Raw genomic sequence first — 20,760 nt, 5'->3', positions numbered from 1 at the left:
AAAGGTATTTTTAATTAACAAAACAAGCCTGGGTTCCTGTCGTCGTTTCTACCTCTACAAAGTTCATATCTACACTTTAAATCTCATTGGGCTGTTTCAGTTGCCATTTGCTTTTTAAAGAAGTGTTCAATCCAGATTCCATGGGATGACTGTACATATATGGCTCCTAGCTTAGGTGGGCAATGAGTAAATGAAGATTAGATTACCAGTGTGTGCTTGTGTGTAAAACAGCCTGCACCATCCAGGTGCTCTCCAGGCATTTTGGACAACCCTGTTTTGGACAACTCGGAAGAAGTGTGCATGCACACGAAAGCTCATACCTATGACAAACTTAGTTGGTCTCTAAGGTGCTACTGGAAGGAATTTTTATTTTATTTTCTGTGCTCTGCTCTGCAGCTGATGGAAGTTCTAGTTCAGAACATCTGGAGGGCCCCAGAATGGCAAAAGCTAAAATAATACAATTTACATCCTGCCCTTCTTCCTGAAGGAGCCCATGGCAGCAAACACATTTTTTAAAGCATTCTAAAAAAAAAATGGTAGAAAACTTTCTCTACACTGTTCTTGTTCACCAAAGCTGATTAAATTACTGTACCAATGGAATTGAAAGGGAAACTTTCAAATGACTAATCACTAAACAAAGTACAAAAGTATGTTCATTATCACCAGCAATTACAGCACAAGGTACAATCTCCATGACAAAATGATTCGCCTAATTTTGCTTACTAGTAAGATTACGAGTAAGATTAAAATAAATGGCCACTTGAACACTGTTCTTACTGATGATAAAGTGACACAATTAAAAGGCAATTAAAATCCAACACACCTTCAACAATACCTTACTATATTGCCTGCTAACTAGAGGGCACCCAAAAATCCAATTTACAACAATATCTAATTTGCAACATACTTTCAGAAAAACAGAACTGGCTGTGATAAGGCCTGCCCCAGACCCACATAATGTAGATCTGAGAGCCAAGACACATTTAATGCTTTAAGTATGCACCATAAGCTTTTAGGAAAGGGTTGACCAATCCACATAACACATTCAGCTCCCACAAGCGGTTATTTGTGCCCCATGATCCTCCAAAATTTGTCATAACAAAAATTAGCAACCAATCCCATGAGTCTCCTGCTGTGGTGCCAAAAGACCCCGCTAAATTTGTTTCAAATTTTAAAAATAAAAATTGGTCAGGCCTATTATTTTATTCCTAGAAGGTTGGTCATGGGTCGATGAAGCCATAAGCCACCCCTGTTTTAAAGCATATATGTATTTATATTGGTGAATGGGCAGCAAATGAATAGATTGATGTGAGCAGCAAAACTGCATGTACAGTATGTGTAAAACATGTAGGAAAGACTCATTCAAGAGCAGAGGTTGGTTGCTGCTCATTGGCAAGTGTGCATTCATGGTAAACATTCACATGATGTATGAAAGGCTATGTCATTTCATTGCCACTTGCACTGAACATGTATTATGCTTTCCTATATCTTCCCAAATAGACCCCTACCCACTAGCAGGAATGGCCTAAAAGAAAGTCATCAGAAGCAATGTTCCATAACTATGCAATGGGGAAAGCTGAAACCAGGGAACTTCCTAGCTATTCTATAGTTAGGAATTAGCCTTGGCGAAAGCCAGGGGTGAACGAAGGCTAACCGATACCCGGAGTGGGGCAAACCACCAGCTTGTGCCGCCATGTAAGACGCATGTGTGACATTGCTACATATGATGCATGTGTTGCGTCACTATGTAGGGCACATGTGCGGTGTCGCTGCGTACAGCGCATGCGTGCAACACCGCGTATGCATTGTACATAGCGGTTTGCTGCTGGCGCCACCAGAGCACCATATGGACAGTGGCAGGATCCTCTGCTTGCGGCTGCAGCAGTGGAGGAATCCTCTGCTTGCAGCTGTAGCAGCGACAGAGGGATCCCACCGCCGTCCATATGGCACTCGAGCGGCGCCAGCGGCAAACTGCTATGTAAAGCTGTGTTGCCCCTACATGCAGAATAATGAAGATATCCTGTCATTCCCAAGGAATAAGCCCCAACAAAAGTATAGTACTAGTGAATTCACTACTCAGGGCTGCATGCTTCCCAGGGCAGAGCCAGCAAATGAACTGACCCACCCCCTTCCTTGTTTCCCTGGCATAGCCTTTGGGCCTTCAGTTGGTGTAGGTCAAATAAAAAATTTGCAGTGAAAGGTTTTCCCAACAAACAAATGCTCAGTTTTATCTGTTAGATTTTTATCTGTTGGGGTCTTAAGGGCACAAAATAAAATCCCTGCAACCAAGGAAGAAATAATCACATAATTTTAGGGTTGGAATGGACCTTGGAGTCACCTAGTCCAGAGTTGGCAGGTGGCAAATCACATCTTGTTTCTTTCAGTCCAGCACAGACTAAGTTCATGTTTCAAGGAGGATTCTTGCTGCCCAATTCAAAGTATATTTACTCAGAATTAAGTCACAGTATTGCAGCCTTAGAAACCTTTTTTAAAAAACCACTTTATAAGAAACCTTTATGAGAAATTCCACGAGACACAGTTTTGAAGATAAAAACAAATGCTAACTATCCTTTTAAAGGACAGTTAGTGCCCCCTAATGCACACCGCACTCCCTTTCAGATAGTGTGCATACAGAGGGCTTGAAAACAGATGATCTAATTTAAAGGACATGCAGCTTTATTGTGTTCTAGGTCCCAGGAGAGATAAGCAAATAATAAATCAAGATCAACAAAACAACACCACTTATAAGATATGGTAGAAAGCATAGGTTTGAATCCATGAAACCCAAAGACTATGAATATTCAGGGAAGGGCAAAATGCTTTTGAGATGCTACTATGTGAATATCTGTTTTTGCAGATATTTGGTGCCTATGTCTGTGCAGATGCGATTTTCGGCGCCACGGAAGTGAGTCCCTGCGCTGCACCGGTTTAGTGCTGCACACAAGTGGGCAACTCAGTTTGAGGGTGGCTCGCAGGCCGGTCAAACAACCTCCGCGGGTCGCTTCTGGCCCATGGGCCTTAGGTTGCTGATCCCTGCTGTAGAGGGAAGTGCAGGGCAGATGGGACTCATCAGACTGAGAAGGTAGCCCATCTGACTTCACCCCTGAATGCGCACTCCATTGTCTCTCAAGACAGACAGATGCCAATGACAATTGGTTCCAAGAAGGTAGGGTGTCTTGCACCCACAGATTCATAACAATATACAGTATATACAGGGTGAGTCTTTTAAAAGAGGCCCCGTGGAACATGTGTACTCTGTATCCATGGGGCCTCTTTTAAAGGGCTCACCCTGTATATATGGTACATACACACACTCTCTCCCTGGGGTTGAGTACTGTGTTGCATTGTACATGCTGCTTTGAAGGCAATTCAGAACCTTTGGTTAGTTCAAAAACAGTTACTAAGCTATTGCCTTGGTCTGCTTGGTAGAAACTTATCTTCCTAGCATTGAAATAACTTCCATGGCTTCCATTCCATTTTGAAGCACTACATAGATTAGGGCTCAGGTACCTGAAGAAACACCTGCTCCCATATCAACCTCTGTGCCTTGAGATCATCTTTCAAGGGTATCATCCAGGGCCCCACACCATCCAAGTAAAGTAAGGCAGGTGAAAACCAGAGAGCAATACCCTTCTCAGAGGTAGTGCCTCCTTTGTGGAATTCGCTCCCCAGAGGCCTAGCTGGTGCCAACATTGTTTTAGGTACGAGGTAAAGACAATTTTTTTCTGCAGTGTTTTATTTTATTTCATTTTAAAACATAAAACACATTTCAGCTTTATATTGTTTTTGTAAACAACCCTGAGATCTCCACAGAAGGGAAGCAGAATCCAAGCCTGTACCTACCCACACCCAAGTGACACATTAATAACAAGCAAGAGAAAAGGGCATGGTTCAGCAAAAGAGCATGTTTTGCATGCAGTACTAAGGTCTGACTCAGCATGAGGCAGGTTCACATGAACCAGAAAAGGTGAGAGTCATCCGTTCTGTGGGTCAATAAAATCGGTATGTGTTTCCCCCACCCCACCCCACCCAGGTCTCTGCGTGTGTCGCCGCTGAAAAAAGCACACACACCCATTAGTTTCGGGGGGGGGCGCACGTTGTCATCTGGATTCCTCCTTCAGAAAAAGGGAAAGCAGCAAGACTGACAGGAACGAAGGCGCCCCTCTCCCAGTGGTCTGCTTTTGCTTTCCACCAACGGCGCAGAAGGGGAACCCAAAAGCACAGGATGACACAGGCAGGCTGCTTACCTAGGCAGGCTCCAGTGACCAGGGCTGTAGCCGTCAGGGCTCCGGCCGAGGCGCCATAAATGTTCTTGGCATTCGCCACCAAGAAAGGTGCGTGCTCTTGGAGGCAGCTGGCGACCCCGATGTGGTACACCCCCAAGAACCCGCAGCCGGCGAAGGAGATATTCCAGGTGGAGCCCAGCGGGTACATCGCCTCACAACCACAACCACCTCCTCTTCCTCACACGCCCTCACGGATGCGGGGCGAGGCAGGGGGGCAACCACGGAGCGAGCTCTCACGGCGCGGGGCTGGGCACTCCTGGGCAGCTTCTGTGGATCGCCCTGCTTGGCTCCTTCTCAGCGCCTGGCGTGCAAGAAGGGGTTTCTCCCGGTGGTCGCCGCGCTGCCAAGCCAAGCCAACCGCTCCTTCCGCCTTCTCTCTAGTCGCAGCAAACTCCACCTGAGCGCCGACAGTTGGGAGGGAAGCGTTATATCGGGTGCGCGCCTACCGTGGGGAGGAGCCCCGCTTGGTCACAATCCCACGACGCCAGCGAGCGGCTAATGGCTGCTGCGCAGAGGCGGCGGCGACACTCTCCACGCCCCCTCGGAAGGCGGAGTCGGAGGGCGCCGAAAGCTTCGGGGGACGGATAGGGCGGCGCGGGCACAAACCTGGGACCGGGGGGTGGGCTTCGCCAACCGGCTCCAGCAACCCGCCGCTGGGGAGTATTTCCCAGAAAGCTCGGGGGCGTTCCGAGGCTGCATCCAATCGCGGGGGCGCCCGGAGCGTGCATCTGGGGGGGGGGGCGCCCTCCTCGCAAGCGCCGCTGCTGTAGCTTTCGACCCAGATAAGCTTGTTTTGGGAGAGATCCTGCCCTTCCCAGGAAACCAAGTTTGAAGGTCTCGCGCATTGCGGTTGCCTCAGGCGTGTTATGGTGACGCGCGGGCGCGTGTACACACTGGAGATTAAACGGTACGTATGTGGTGCGCAGAGGGAAGGCTGCGGTGCTTGCCAGGTTGCGGATCGGGGATTTGAAGGGCGAGGTTCAGCCCCCCCTTGCGTTTCTTTTCTTAAGAGCCCCACGGAGCTCAGTCCCAAATAAACTTATCTGAGATTGGGGTGTTAAGGGGTTTTGGGGAGAAATAAAGTTAGACCATCTTCCGGTGGTGCTCTCAGGGTTAGGGGGCCCACCTCAGCAGAATAAGTAGGATGGTCCCCCAAATGCTGTAGCATTTGCGAAGAGGTGAAGTAATAATGAACGTTACCGTCTAAAATGGGAGAGCTATTAAACCAGTAAGTCCGACTGCACCACTACCTCCCTCCAGCTTGTGAGACTTACTAGGTAGGAAGTGTCATAAAATACAGTGGGCCTAAGACTAGTAAACATGTACAAGATTGCTCTGCTTGTCTGTTGCAGAAAAAAATAAAAAAGCTCGCAAAAAATGCCTTGTAATTAGCACCTTGGTAGTGAACAGAACACCATAGCCTGGCGTGCTATGGTCCATGGGGTCACAAAGAGTCGGACACGACTAAACAACTAAACAACAAGTGAACAGATTTATTTTAGCATATCCTTTGGTGGGTTAGAGTCCACTTAATCAGATGCATGAAGTGGCAAAGCAGGCTTGGTTTCATAAAAAACGTATACCACAACAAATCTGATGGTCTTTAAACCGTCCAAATGTTCTTGGATTACAACTCATCAGCCAGCATAACCAGTGGTCAAGTGTAATGAGGCTTGTAGTCATATCCATTTGCAGCATTGCTAGAATGAAGGGTGACTGTGACCCCCACACTTATTCATGCTTGGCTTAGTATTATATGTGAACCAGCCCAGTGTATCTGTTGGTATAGAGAGACTAGACAGAAAAGGTCTGGGTTAGTGGTTCTGTCCAAATAGTAGAGAGAGCCCATTGTTTTTCTTTATTGTTTGCTTGTCATGCTGCCTGTGTTTCAAAAGTAGGCCTTCAAATGTTAACCATTACTTTTTAAAATTGGGGCCTCAGGGACTAATGTAAAGTGAGAACAGCCAGTTTCCATGTTCTCCAGGCTGCTCTGTTTTTGTGACACTGGTCTGGAAAATTTGCATCACTTAGCAGCAAGGGGTGGGAAGAATGTTTTCCCATTTTGCATCTTCCTCCGTACAGTGGATCCAATCATGGCACATCAGTTTGGCCAATGATATTAAAATGAAAATAAAATCAATGCCAACTTAATCTACATCAACTAAAATGAGAAGGAAACCTCAGGCTTCATCTTTGGCAAGTCTACAGCCAAAATGAGAATACTGAAAGCCATTGTGATCTTACACACCAGATTAGTACTGTTAATTATCAGCATGAACACTGCAATTGATTTGGTAAGTTATAAAAGGATAATTTAACTGGGCAATCTAGTTAAGATAATCTATACTAATTGGGATCTTTTAAAGAGACATTTGCTATTAAGCAACATCAGTACATGATCTATTAATTACATGTTGTTACCTTTCCTTTTATGCTAGCATGAAATGGAATGGAGGAAATCATTAAAATAATTCCTCAGCAATCCTGTTTGTCCTGCCAATGAGTGTTAGGGAAGCAGTGCAGACATGCCTTTTAAGTTGCATTCCAAGTTGAAATTTAGTAGATGAAACCATTACAGATGATGGGAGTTGTAGTCTAGTATACTGGAGGCCACATACTACAGCATAGCTGCCAAGTTATCCCTTTTTTTAAGGGATTTTCCCTTATGCTGAATAGGCTTCCTCGCGAGAAAAGGGAAAACTTGGCAGCTATGTACTACAGTAATTATGATTATGAAAGGTACCAATTATTTGTCAAAAATCCTGAAGGTCCTATAGATGCCTACTACCCAAGATCACTTCATAGAGTTTTAGTATCTTTCCAGTTACTTTCACCACCCTTTTGTTTTCAGTCAAACTATAAGTTAGAAAGTGGAAGCAGAAAATTTATGAAACTAGTACCTAGGCCAGCTGAAATACTTTCAACAAAAGGTTTGGACTCATGAAGGTAACTATATATGGCAGGTGGGTTGTGTTGTGCGGTTGCAGTGGTCTACCTTTGTAAGCATACAGTATATGAGAAATGACATTGAACTCTAGAAGGAGGGGCAGGGAATGTGAATAGAAATTCTTTGTGATAATATTCTACAGAAACAAGTGGGAGAGGTGGACAAACAATAATGGTACATGTGCATTTCTCCCAAAGTCAGCTCTTTCAGTCAGAAGCCACACCAGTGTTCTCTAAAATGTATTTTCATTTACAGTTTATTATTCCTTAAGTCACATGCCTGTTTATAGGCTGAATATCAGGCACTGTGAGTAGAGCTCATAATAGGTAAAGGTAAAGGTGCCCCTGACCATCAGGTCCAGTCGTGTCCGACTCTGGGGTTGCGCCGCTCATCTCGCTCTATAGGCCGAGGGAGCCAGCGTTTGTCCGCAGACAGCTTCCGGGTCATGTGGCCAGCATGACAAAGCTGCTTCTGGCAAACCAGAGCAGCACACGGAAACGCCGTTTACCTTCCCGCCAGAGCGGTCCCTATTTATCTACTTGCACTTTGATGTGCTTTCGAACTGCTAGGTGGGCAGGAGCTGGGACCGAGCAACGGGAGCTCACCCCGTTGCAGGGATTCGAACCGCCGACCTTCTTATCAGCAAGCCCTAGACTCTGTGGTTTAACCCACATCGCCACCTGGGTCCCTTACAGAGCTCATAATAGACCTCTACTGTACTATTCAGCAAGAGCCTGTTGCTGTCTCAAACCCATTGAAAGGAATGTAAACTATGGCTTGCTTGCTGCCTGCATATGAAAACATTAGTTTGGTCACAGAATTTTCCCATCCTTTTAAAAACACGATGCAAAAATATCCCAACTTCACTGGAATTAGGAACCAGCCAGCTTTTACTCAATACTAGCTAAGAAGTCCATAGTCCATTATAGGGTTGCCTTTGCACTTTGCCCAAGGCACTTATACCTGTTTTTGTTTCTGTGCCAATATTTAGAACTCGTGTTGTACACTCTACTGCAGCAGTTTCCTTTTATGCAATGCATTGCACTTTTACAAGCATATGCACTCTAGTTGTTTACGTAATTGCTGCATTTTATATAATCTCTTGTAACATGGTGTACTACCTATGCATTAAAGAAGCAAGTTATAATTTATACACCCAACGATGCAAATAATTTTAAAACTTGTAAAGAATAAAGTTAAATGATATACTGTATGTTATATTAATTTTGCTGATTTTGATATTGTTATTTGTTTCTTTTATTATTTGTTTGTATACCTGTTTATTTGTAGTTTGTTTTTCTTCCTTTTGTTTTATAAATGTATTTAAAACAATAAAGATATATTCTGGAAGAAGCGAAGTTATGTATGTTGTGTTACTGGATGCTACTTTCAAACGTTTCCTAACAATCTTCAAGAAAAAATATATTAAAAAATACCGTCTTAGGTGAGTGGACCAAGTCAACTACATCCGTATTCCAAGGTACTGCACACAAGCATGGTGCTGACACCACCAAGGTTGCAGGTTAATTCCCATAAGGGACAGGTGCACATTCCTGCATTGCAGGGGGTTGGACTAGATCAGGCATCCCCAAACTGCGGCCCTCCAGATGTTTTGGCCTACAACTCCCATGATCCTTAGCTAACAGGACCAGTGGTCGGGGAAGATGGGAATTGTAGTCCAAAACATCTGGAGGGCCGAAGTTTGGGGATGCCTGGACTAGATGATCCTCAGGGTTGCTTCCAACTCCGATTCTGTGATCTTAACTGTATACAATCAATGCAGGTTTACAATTGGCTCTGCAAGCAGCGCATAGCCAGCATAATGCGCCTTAAACTTTGGAGCCAGGCTTGAGCCTGTAACTAGTTGTAGATATTCTTCATAGGCGTATTGGAGTCATGCCTTTAACTTGCCAGAAGCTAAAGATGAAGCAAGGAGACACACAAACACTCCCCAGCCATTTTCCCTAGTTTGTCTTCATGGTGTTAAAACCTTGTTAGTAGTTTTCCTAAATCAGACCATTGCTTCACCCATCTACTGGTACTCTAATTTGCAGCAAACAAACCCAAATTGCAACACTGTTAAGTGCATCCATGCCTATTAAAGAAAGACTGTGGGAAAATATGCAGTCCATGCACTACTAGTGAATTTGGCTCTAGGAAGTTACATCTAACAAAATTGCTGCATTTTAATTACCTGGAGCAGCTTGCAGGAAACATTTAGCTCACTTTACATTCCCTGTCACTTGAGGAACTATAGTGCAATTATTTTGCTTCATGAAGGTCACAAAACAGACAAGATATCAAACGGCACCAATCTGGGTTCAAATTAGAATTTTTCATCCATTTAAGGTTATGCCACTTTGGTTCGGCCATCACACTTTACTATATCCATTTTTTTCTACTTCATATTTGGGAGGAAAGGGCCAGTATAATATTGTGTATGCAATGCATGTGTTACATGGACTGCTTTTTCTGCCATGGCCATCACTCTTTAAAGCAGGGGTGGAAAACCTGCTGGAGGATTTCAGCTGCCCTGTATTCTAAATATATTTAAATAGGTCTGTCATATACAGTATCCAGAAATCCCTGGACATAGCTGGGATTAGTCTGTTGAAAATGGTGTCTAAGCGGATTTTTTTCCCAGCGGTTAAAATGTATGGGAAAACCTGGGCATATGGCAGCCTATATTGGAAGGGTTGGTTTTTTTGCTGATTTTCCTAAAATAAATAGCAACCCCCCCCCACCTTTTTGAGTTCTTGCAAAAAAATAAGAATTCAACTGTTGTGTCCAGATTTTTGCTTTTTGAAATATGGCAACCCTAATTTAAATGTATTTTAAATATATATATTTCAACTGCCCTGTATTTTAAATATATTTCATGGCACACGGGGCTCTGTATTTCATACACAGAAGAGCAAAGTTTATGGCAATAAAAGCAAAACAAAAAACTTCTCAGAACGGGTAAGACATAGTGAAGTCTCGGTAACCAGGAGGTGGTTTTGCATGGTTGTATACTGCTCCTTGATTTGACCATAATTCAGTATTAGTTTTGTAGAACATTTAACCCTTTAGAAGCCTTTTGAATTCAAAATGTGGCTTATTCTGATGCATATTTTGAAACACTTTTTACTAAATTTCTATAAAGTAAACCAAAATCAGCTTGTCTGCCTCTACACCTGACATATATCAGATTAAGGCATCGTGTAGCATGAACAAGCTGGCTCCTGGTTTTTATAAAAGGCTCTGCCTACATCCTTATCAGCCTATTTCTCTTCCAAATATTTTAGGTACTGCAAAAACTTTTTTGTTTCGGAAAAACCTATTTTTAATCTCTTAGCACAGTTAAATAGCATCCAACTGCTCACTTTATGATGTTAATACCAAACTGCTTTGAACCACACTCCGCAATTCAAAAAAACAGTAACAAGAGTTGTAACTTTATCACAAGATGCCACTTATAAAGCATTACCAAATGATTCAGAACACTGTACATGCAGAAAGCAAGGAAGCTTATGAAGTACGTCACAACAAAACTATTTTAACCAAGTTTTATTATAGATTAGCCCTCAACAAAAGTTTAATCGAACAGCCCAAATCCCATATCATCATCAGATTCTTCAGACTCTTCTTTCTTTTCTTCTTTCTTCTCCTCAGCTGAAAAGACAAGTAGATATAGACAGTTTAGACGACAACTCTCAAAACAGCATTTTTATAGGCTCATTCTATATACTAGTAGTGGTGGGGAATCTATGGCCCTCAGACATTGTTCAACTCCCTCCAGCATGGTTAGTGGCTAGGGGTGATGCAAGCTGTAGTTCAGGAAACAACCAGAGAATCATGTCCCCATCACCGCTACAACTGCAGCTGCCTTAAAGATGAGGTGTGAGAGTCAACCAATCAGGAGTTAGAAGAAAATCCAAACAAAGTCATGATGCAAATAGCTGAAGGCAGACACTGCTCATCAACAAGTTGTATTAGGTTCAGCACTCATTTAGGCCATATGATGTCTCACTGCACTTTGTAGCCCCATGTTACAATATGCCAATACTATCTACTGCAAATAAGCAAAAAGGAATGTAAAAAGAAAGCAGAGAAGATTGGCTGGGTCTCAGCATCCATACCAAATCAGAGTATCATAGCTGAAGAGAATGTGTCTGAGGTCTGAGCTAGAACATTACCTTGCAATAATGTTTTCCTTACAACTGGAAGAGCAATTGCCAAGACACTTTTTTCATGTCGAACTGGGCAAGGTTTCCAAATGCAACCAAGTCATAAAGTAGCAACTCATATCATACAAGTTGTTCAGTTAATCTCATGGACTGTGGCTACTCAATGTGAAATTATCAAGTTTTTGGATTCCCCCTCTAGAAGTCTTCTCCCGCTTGATGCATGCCTGCCTGCCCAACCTTCCTTTTCATGATCCATTATACTTACCAGCTGCTGGTGCAGCACCTGCAGCAGGAGCAGCAGAACCTCCAGCAGAAACTGCTACAGCCCCACCAACTGGCATGCTGGCAAGCTTGCTGTTACCTGGAGGGACATTAACAAGGAAAATGAAAAACTGTATATGAAGCCAATGAGAGAGAAACCTGAGGACAAACCCCCAATTCTGCACTGTTCCCTACTGCCCAACCTTCCCCCCCTTCCTGCCCCAGTCCATTTCTGATAAAGGGAGGAACATAAGGATGAACTTTTGCCTAGCACTTTAGAAGATCAGTTTTGTCACAAGCACCTCAGGGTGTTGGCCCCCAATACATCAGACACTACAGGCTATTGACACAATACCAGTGATCAACTTCAGTTGATCACCAAACTCACACCAGGTGCCAGAAAAGGAAGTCTTAATATTCTATCAGCCTAGTTTCTGCATATAAACCAGGCCAACTGGTCCTTCAGTGCCCTTCTCCCATGTAACCAGTGGGAATGTTTTGTTCCCATTAGCAGCATGAGGCCAAGCTTAGAACTGTGGTAAGGAGTACACTGTGCAACTACAGAAGTTACATGATGGATTGACCCGAGAGATTTAAAGACTAGCTACCAATTAATGCCAACAGTTCCAGGGAAGTTGGCAATATACTATTTCCCTTGTGAGAACAAGCACGTCAGTGGGGAAAATGCCTGTTCTTTGTTTCTAGGAATATAAATCTAAACAATTACATGGGATTCCTGGAGCCAGAACAGTAAACACGTTTTATAACCATTCAGCATATTCTCAGAAGAGTATGCATAACAGCAGAGCCAAGAAGTAATTTAAGTGTACAAAAAAACCATTTATTTAGAAGAAATACAAAGGGCCTCATAAAAGCATTAACAAGTCCTGTACTTTGCTGTACCAGTCTTCCTGCAGGCGTCTAGACACACCAACATCAGATAATCAAGGATATAGCTGTTATAGTAACAGGAGCAGCCATATCATTGTAGTTGCTATGACTATGTATTCAGCACCAACAATTTACATGGCACCTACCGTAAGAGCCTAAAAGGCAAGTCCCTCCTTTTTTTGCCAGTGGAAACAAAAAGGAGGGGGGTGACCACACAAGGATGGAGGGTTCAGAAGGGCTTCACAGGAAGAGAGGTAATGCCACTGCGCTGGCATTTAAGAGGAGTTCAGTGGGTATCAAGGTCAAGCAGACAGAATGCTTTTGGTATAGAGTTCTACATGGAGTGGAGGGGATGGCAGAATGACAAGGGAAAACGACATAGAAGCTTGCTATAATCAGGTTGGGAGATGACCAAACCAGAGCATTTTACAATTTTGATTGACATGACTTAACAATTGGGGGGGGGGGTAGGGAATGATCCAAAGCTTCACTGCTAGTCTACAAGGTGAATGCTACAAAGAGCACAAGAAGATTCAGGAGGCAAGACACTGACATGCTCCTCAGGATGCCCAGGGACCATCAGGGTGGGGTACTGTTGTTGCTGGGGCATTGGTGCTAAGATGTGAGGGGCAGACAGGATTCAGGAAATGCAGGGAGAGGCTGGTAGGGTGGTCATCTCACCAAGCAAGATAGCTTGAGAGAGATGGAAGAGGGGTATGAAGTTGGGACTAGGACAAATAGCTTCAATATTTTATCACAGAAGGAGGCATGGTGGACAGGGAGATGGCAGCAGAAGACTTTAATAGAGCAAACTGGCAAGACACAAATTGTTATTCTTTTTAGAGACCCATTCAACCAGCAAGATATTTTTTACCAGAAAGCAATGCTGCTTTTTAAACAGGTATTTGTTGAGAACATCCTCTATACAAACAGGCAACAAGCAAGTGCCTGTTTTATGAGGGTTTCCCCAAATTAATGTGGTCCACCAGCGAAACCCAGCAGGCACAAGCATGAGCCTGTAGGAATTAGGATGGACCTATTACATTTCCCAGCATATTCCATTAATGCCACACATATTTATTGATAACACTCTGGATTGCCATTTGCTATGCTTAGTAATTATTAAAGTTTGGCCACTTGACTATTTCAAGATTGAACCATGTTGCACCTTTACACACTGGTAATTTCACTCCCAACAACCCTCTCTACTGTAAGCAAAATAGTTAAATAGCCTCTGAATTAGTGAGCTCTCAGCCCCAACACCTTCAGTGCCAAAGCAGGACTCGTGGTCCCTTTCAAACACCATCCCCATTTTAAACTCACCTTGGGAGATGACATCTTCAATGTTTTTCCCATTCAGCTCACTAATGACCTGTGGGAAGCAAGTTTAAAAGTGTTACCTTAAAAAAGTTTCTTTAGTGCAGGGAACTAAAGAACTAACAACTGGCCAAAATACTGCAAAACTGAAGCAACTCAAAACACTTTAAAAAATAGTAATACAATTGGTCTTGCCTAGAGGTGCCCCGGGGGAAACTGCACTGTGCCACACTGAACTCAGAAAGAGATTTCCATCTTCTCAGATGCGTTATTGCAGCTTTGCACAAAGAATATAGTGATCCCCAGGGCACTTTTGGTTAGCTACAGTGAAGCAGATTAGCTATCCAAGTGGGAATAAAATAACCTCTTACCAAGCACAACATGATGTTCATCTGGAATCTCATTTGATTCAAGAACTCGAATAAACTGAATTGTTTTTATACAAGCCCCATATTTCCTTGGGTGGGTGGGGTAGGGGAAATCATCAGTTTCCCATTATGCTTGCTGGGCTTTTGAGAAGGCAGAAGCATCTTTATTTCTTCAAAGTCTATCATGGAGTGATTGAAGGACCAGGGTAGGCTGGTAGAAACTACTAATAATGGCTGAAAAACTACCAAGATAAGTCAAAATGTTGGGACTTTAAAATTAACCTTCTGTCTAAAAAGTGATACCTTTTCATTAAGCAAATGTGTTTTTTCATTGCTGCTTAGCTCATTTAGGTTGTTTAACATACGGTAGTAACATTTAAGACAGAAAACTTTAATTTGCATTTCTTTTTATGCTGTACAAATTCTACATGACTGCCAGTTTTCCCAATCTTAATACAGAATTGGGCTATGGCAGCTTGCAATCTGCTCTTCCTTCCTGTTGGCATGAAGTCCAGAAGCCAAAGAAAGATGCAACATTGAACTGTAGAGATTCTACCTCAGAACAAGCCTTCTATAACCAGGCCTTTGGCTGCTTACACAATCTATGGTGTCTGAAATATGTTTGTGGGAGAGGGGGTTATTGGTTTGTTTTCTATGTATTTTGTGATCTCATTTTTTATTTTTATACTATAAACCACCCTGTTATCTTCAGTATACAAATTAAATAAAATCCTGCATTATGACAACTGCACTTTTCTGCTCAGATACTCATATAAAGCCAACGGTGGATTTTATTTCCCTTAAAGGTAAAGGTAAAGGGACCCCTGACCATTAGGTCCAGTCGTGACCGACTCTGGGGTTGCACACTCATCTCGCATTATTGGCCGAGGGAGCCGGCGTATAGCTTCCAGGTCATGTGGCCAGCATGACAAAGCCGCTTCTGGCGAACCAGAGCACCACATGGAAACGCCATTTACCTTCCCGCTGTAGCGGTTCCTATTTATCTACTTGCATTTTTGATGTGCTTTCGAACTGCTAGGTTGGCAGGAGCTGGGACCAAGCAACGGGAGCTCACCCCGTCGCAGGGATTCGAACCGCCGACCTTCTGATCAGCAAGCCCTAGGCTCAGTGGTTTAACCCACAGCGCCACCTGGGTCCCAAGCGCCACCTTGTTTCCCTTAGAAAGTGGTAATTCAAGAAACTGCAGCATATAGGGACAATGTCAAGCAGTATCACATTTACTGTACTATCTTATAGCTCCTTCTCCTCAGTTAAAGAATCTCTTTAATTAGTGTTAGTCTAGATCCAACCCAAAGCTCTGGTCAAAAGAGCCCCCTGAACAATTTATGCTAAAATACATATACACCCAGTAAAGGGAGAATTTTACTCTGCAAGGACTTAGGAAAGTATTACTGAAAATCAAACCAATGGAAGTCTCATTAGTACAGGATATGCAGTACAGGGTATAACATTAGTGTTACTCCAATTAATTCTGGACACTGAAAGTTAGCCCCAAAGCAGCTGCACAGGAAATATCCAGAGAATACTTGTGAAACAGCAACCAAGAACAACATTCTTCAAGCCTCCATTCTGCATAGTCTCTCTTTGGGTGATAAGGGGCTTGTGGTCCAGTGTACTCTTTTCAATTAATGGCATTAATGCCACACTGCACACCTATCTGTCACTCACCTTATTCACACGTTCATCGTCCGTCTCAATGCCTACACTGTCAAGAATTTTCTTTAAGTCTTTTGAGCTTGGGGACTCATTGCCCCCAAGGACAGCAAGAAGGTAAGCTGCAACGTAGCGCATTCTGGGAAAGAAAAAATAAGTTGTTGTTTTTTTAAAAAAATGGCTGATACTTATTTGAACAGATTTTTCCTGTGTTTAACACGATATTCCAGTGAGTTTTAAAATGGATGATAACACCAAAAGTTCCAGGGGAGTATACACAGCTGCCCTCATAATTTTTGATACTGTATATCTATGCTTAAAAACTACCCTTACGTATTCCATATTGGGGGCAACCAGTAAGTAACTCCTATTTAGAGCACATGCTTCGCCTGACGAAAACACCAGGTTCAATTCCTGACATTACTACTTTAATTTTAAAAAGGATCTAGTAGTGAATGCTGCAAGACTTCTTCACCATACACGGCAGTGCCACCACTATTCACAACTGGACAATATTGTGGCAGATGAACCAACAGCCTGACTTGGTTTAAGGCAGCCTCTTCTTACATTACAACACACAGTATGTTCTCTCACCTGCAAATTAAATATTTAATTGGGGGGGGGCAATAAAAAATAAACGATTTCACTTCAGGGCCTTTTAAAAATAAGCCCCCTCACGGGAGGCACGTGCTACCATCACATCTTCGCTTTGGTCCAAACCACACTAAGTTTTTATCCAGCGAAATATTTCCTTTAGGGAATAAAATGACTTCGTTTAAGAAACTCCCACATTCACGTTGGACAAAGCCGCCATGCCGCTTAGATTTTAAGTTTCAACTTTCCATCGCCAGACGAAGCCGGAAATGGGAAAACCTAATGCACTACGGTCGCTTACCAGGGCAAAAAGGCATCTTACCCCACTTGCTGAAACCTTTAAACTTTTATTTTAAATCGGAATGGGGGGTTGCTCCCCACCACCTCTACTCGCCCTTTTTGCCCGGGAGGTTTCAAAAGCACTCCCTTCGCCATTTCTAGGGTATGATATGCCCTCCGCAGCCTTTCGTCACAGGCCACCACGATCACAGGCTCCTCTCCTTCCCAGCCGGGCCTTCCCTAACCTGGATCAGGAAGCACATGGCCGCCATGTCACCCCCTCCACCCTGGCCCACATGGTATCGCCTACCCGGGCTGCCCGGCTTATAAACCCGCGCAACGTCAAGCGATGGGGATGTAATCTAAGCGCGTTCTGGACGCATCCATTACAAAAAGGGGGGGCGCGGGGTAAAAGAAGCCCCCAAGCCTACTCACTTCGGGCCTCTGGACGTGCGCTCTCTACGACGGCGATAGCAAAAAGGAGAGGGAGGAGCCTACGGCGCGGGGTTCTTCCCAGTACTCTCCAACAACCGGGTTTTTCATTGGACGCAAGGCGTAGCCAACCAGAAACCGCATAGTTAGCGGCGCCCTTATGGTCGTAGCGCTAAACGGAAGTGAGACGCTTCCTGCAGTGTGCAACCGCCATGTCACCAGAGGCACCAACGACGCCCTTGGGGAGGAATCGGTCTCTGCGACTGCTGTTTTGGGATTAGAGGCGACAGTGAAGGAGCATGATTTGCATGCAGAAAGTCCTAGGATCAGTCAGCAGCATCTCCACGTAGGGCTGGGATTTGCCCAACCAGATGCCTGTGGGAAGCCAGAAAGCAGGACCTGAGTGCGAGAGTACTCTCGCCTCCTGCAGTTTCCAGCGACTGGTATTCAGAAGAATACTGCCTCTGATACTGGAAGTAGAACATAACAATCAGTGTTAATAGCCCTGCCCTCCATGAATTTCTCTTAACACTCTATGTGGTGTGCAAAGAGAGGTACTTAATTTTGTCTGTCCTGAATCTTTCAACATTCAGCTTCGCTGGATGTCTGTGAGTTCTAATGTTAGGTGAGACAAAGAAAATCTTTTTTCTACCATCTTTCTCCATAGCATCCTGAATTTTATACATCTGTCATGTTGCCTCTTGAGTCGCCTTTTCTTCAAACTAAAAAAGCTTCTAATGTTGTAACTTGAATACAGGGGAATTGCTCCATTCTTTCGATCATTTAAAATACAGTGGTACCTCGGGTTAAGAACTTAATTCGTTCTGGATGTCCGTTCTTAACCTGAAACTGTTCTTAACTTGAGGCACCACTTTAGCTAATGGGGCCTCCCGCTGCCACTGCGCAATTTCTGTTCTCATCCTGAAGCAAAGTTCTTAACCTGAGGTACTATTTCTGGGTTAGCGGAGTCTGTAACCTGAAGCGTCTGTAACCTGAAGTGTCTGTAACCCGAGGTACCCCTGTAGCAAGAAAGAGCAGTAAATTTGGCCAGTCCTTTCTACACCCATGTCTTCATCCTGTTTCTTGGTCTCATGACCCTTCAATCCAGAACTACTATGGTTCTCAAGAAACAGCTATTAAAATGATGATGATAAGACCAGTTTCAGAGGAGAACATCAGTTTCTGAAAGCAGCCAATGAATAGCAATGCACAAAGGAAGTACAGCAGAAGAGAAAGGATGAGAAGCTACAGCCACACTAGTCAGGAGTGAGATACACTAATCCAGCTTCCAATTAAGCTAAACTGTGTTTTAATATTAATCTATAACTGTGCAGGCTCCAGGAGAATAGAATAAGGTTGTTTTGTTCCTTGTTTTCCTCCTGTATTACTATGAGTTAAGCCGTGGTTTGGCTTAGCATGCCATTGGAAGCCAAGCTCATAGCAAATAATGCACTGTTGGCAATATTTGTCTCGCAGTCTGGAGAAGACAAACCAGGAGCTTGAAAATGACATGCCAAGCCAAACCAAACCTTAGCTCCCAGCAGTGCAGCCACAGTAGGACCAGAGGAGACGCAAAGTGGCAATGATCTCTCTAGGAGCTTGCACATTTGCACTAAGCCATGGTTTGGCTTAGCATTATTTGAGAACTAGGTCTGACTAAAGGAATGTTAGCATGTTTTATTAACGTTCCTTCCTAGAACTAGCACTATGATCCAATAAAATAAAAGTATTTTCACTCATCTTCAAAATTATTCATGGGACAAAAGGATTACAAGTTTCAGAATGTGTAAATCTTTGTCTTTGTCTGGATACAGTGGTACCTCGGTTTGCGACCGCAATCCGTTCCATGGAGCCGGTCGCTCCCCGAATTGGTCACTCCCCGATGTAAGCTTCTGCACACACACACGCTATGCATATCACTTCTGCGTATCTGAGCACTGCGGAACCCGGATGTAAACACTTCCGGGTCCACGGTGGTCGGAAACCGATTCGGTCGCAAACAGAGGCAGTCGCAAACCGAGGTTTGACTGTAATGATCTTATTTGCATTGAAAGCAATAAGCCATATCTGAAAAAGAAAAGTTGATCTGTACACACAATCTGTAGTTAAACAGCCAAAGGATAAATAGCTGCATAAACAATTGTTATGAGCTTAGCCCTATACCCTCCAGGGAGATCTTATTAAGCACTGAACAGAAGGAGGAAACCATATGCCCTACCTCTATCCCAGGTGACCAATCATTTTTCAGTGTGCAACAGAATTGAGAGTGTCATGCATAACTTGGGGAAGGGGAATCACTTATCAATAGCTAATAGTATGCATACTGGAACAGTTAAAAAAGCAAGAACACTGAAAACCCAGGTTATCACTAAAGGGCCACTCATCCTTTGATAATCTGGAAAAGGGCAGTTTAACAACATACTGCAAACGTGGGCTGGGGATAGTTCTTCAACCTAAGTTTACACAGGAGAAAAAAGGGTATTATGAGTTTGTGGGTGCCTTGACTCCCCTAAATTCCTGGGTGTCAGACCCATAGCTGCCAAGTTATCCCTTTTTTAAAGGGATTTTCCCTTATGCTGAATAGGCTTCCTCGTGAGAAAAGGGAAAACTTGGCAGCTATGGTCAGACCCTCCCCATAATTCCCAAGTCTAGTGGCTGTTGGAGTTTAATCAATGCTTGGAGTATTAAGAAGGGCTGACAAACACTGTTTTAGCAGTGTAAAAATACCGGCCTATGGAGTTTTTCTGTGCTTAGGAAATCACCGGGAATAAGAGCCATTATGGAGAACCAAAGGAAGGGAGTGGGCAATGATGATGATGAAGACAACAGTGATTTATTAAATTTGTATACCGATTAACAAAGCAGATAACTCTGTGCTGGACAGCAGATGGGTGTGAGCCCTTCTTTCCAGTAAGTGGTGTGTTAAATGCAGCAAGTTGAGCAGAGGGACAGTGAGCCATGCTTTGATTTCTTTTTGGATCCAGGACTGCAGCAATGGGAGAAACAAGACCCGTTTGGAGTTAAATGCTTTGAACCCCTCCATCATAGGCCCAGGTTGTATATAGGTGTAAATAAACCATATATCATAAAGACATCACAGACTCCATTGTGCCTCATTCCAAAAGGAAACACAAACCCTGAGTAAAGCACTTGGATCCCCTGGAATCTCATACCGCTCAGAGATTGGGGTGGCATGTAAGTATTATATGTAGGGGAGAATACTACTTGGGGATTTCCTGATTATGTATACAGTCCTGAAGTAGGCAGAAGTAGAATAAGAATAAATAAATAAATATTGATGAAGACTGAGCATGCTCCATGGCCTCCATAAAATGTTGTGGTGGGATAGAAAATTAGGGGAGACATGAAATGGTCTGCTTGTGTAAGGACACCAGAAATGTAATAGCTGTCAAGTTTTCCCTTTTCTCGGGAGGAAGCCTATTCAGCATAAGGGAATTTCGCTTTTAAAAAGGGAGAACTTGACTGCTACCGATCATACGGTAGTATATACTGGAGTATTACACGGTTGGCTGTCTGGCTAG

General features: G+C 43.6%; 2 protein-coding genes and 1 long non-coding RNA gene across 4 annotated transcripts in view; 1 reads left to right on the top strand and 2 right to left on the bottom strand.

The window, feature by feature from the left end:
- PNPLA2 (patatin like domain 2, triacylglycerol lipase) overlaps window positions 1-4,689 on the bottom strand; it is a 42,185-nt gene extending 37,496 nt beyond the window's left edge. For both annotated transcript variants that reach the window (XM_035122019.3, XM_035122011.3), the window contains exon 1: window positions 4,248-4,689. In XM_035122019.3, the coding sequence (XP_034977910.1) occupies window positions 4,248-4,434 (187 nt within the window). In that variant the 5' untranslated portion in view covers window positions 4,435-4,689. The remainder of the gene's footprint in view (window positions 1-4,247) is intronic.
- Window positions 4,690-4,852: 163 nt separating this feature from the next.
- LOC132592360 (uncharacterized) lies at window positions 4,853-8,593 on the top strand. Its single transcript, XR_015946227.1, has 3 exons — window positions 4,853-5,193; window positions 6,369-6,580; window positions 7,138-8,593. It is a non-coding gene; the product is annotated as an uncharacterized LOC132592360 (long non-coding RNA).
- Window positions 8,594-10,767: 2,174 nt separating this feature from the next.
- On the bottom strand, window positions 10,768-17,252 carry RPLP2 (ribosomal protein lateral stalk subunit P2). The gene is made up of 5 exons (XM_035122027.3): window positions 17,222-17,252; window positions 15,929-16,052; window positions 13,878-13,926; window positions 11,668-11,763; window positions 10,768-10,887 (listed from the first exon to the last, which is right to left on the bottom strand). Exons 2-5 carry the CDS (start codon window positions 16,049-16,051, stop codon window positions 10,811-10,813), a joined length of 345 nt encoding a protein of 114 aa, XP_034977918.1. The 5' UTR covers window position 16,052; window positions 17,222-17,252; the 3' UTR covers window positions 10,768-10,810.
- Between the last annotated feature and the right edge of the window lie 3,508 nt (window positions 17,253-20,760).

The sequence above is a fragment of the Zootoca vivipara genome, chromosome 1, assembly GCF_965207765.1.
Source record: "Zootoca vivipara chromosome 1, rZooViv2.hap1.1, whole genome shotgun sequence".
NCBI classification, from domain to species: Eukaryota; Metazoa; Chordata; class Lepidosauria; order Squamata; family Lacertidae; genus Zootoca; species Zootoca vivipara.
Note: the sequence above shows the minus strand (reverse complement) of the source record. Positions and strands in the feature narration are given on the sequence as shown.

What these genes read in the sequence shown, in the direction of transcription:
- RPLP2 (XM_035122027.3), bottom strand. Translation starts at nt 16,051, where the DNA reads ATGCGCTACGTTGCAGCTTACCTTCTTGCTGTCCTTGGGGGCAATGAG. An exon ending in ACGATGAACGTGTGAATAAG is followed by an intron (nt 13,927 to 15,928) that starts GTGAGTGACAGA and finishes TGCTTCCCACAG; the next exon opens with GTCATTAGTGAGCTGAATGG. An exon ending in TGAAGATGTCATCTCCCAAG is followed by an intron (nt 11,764 to 13,877) that starts GTGAGTTTAAAA and finishes ATGTCCCTCCAG; the next exon opens with GTAACAGCAAGCTTGCCAGC.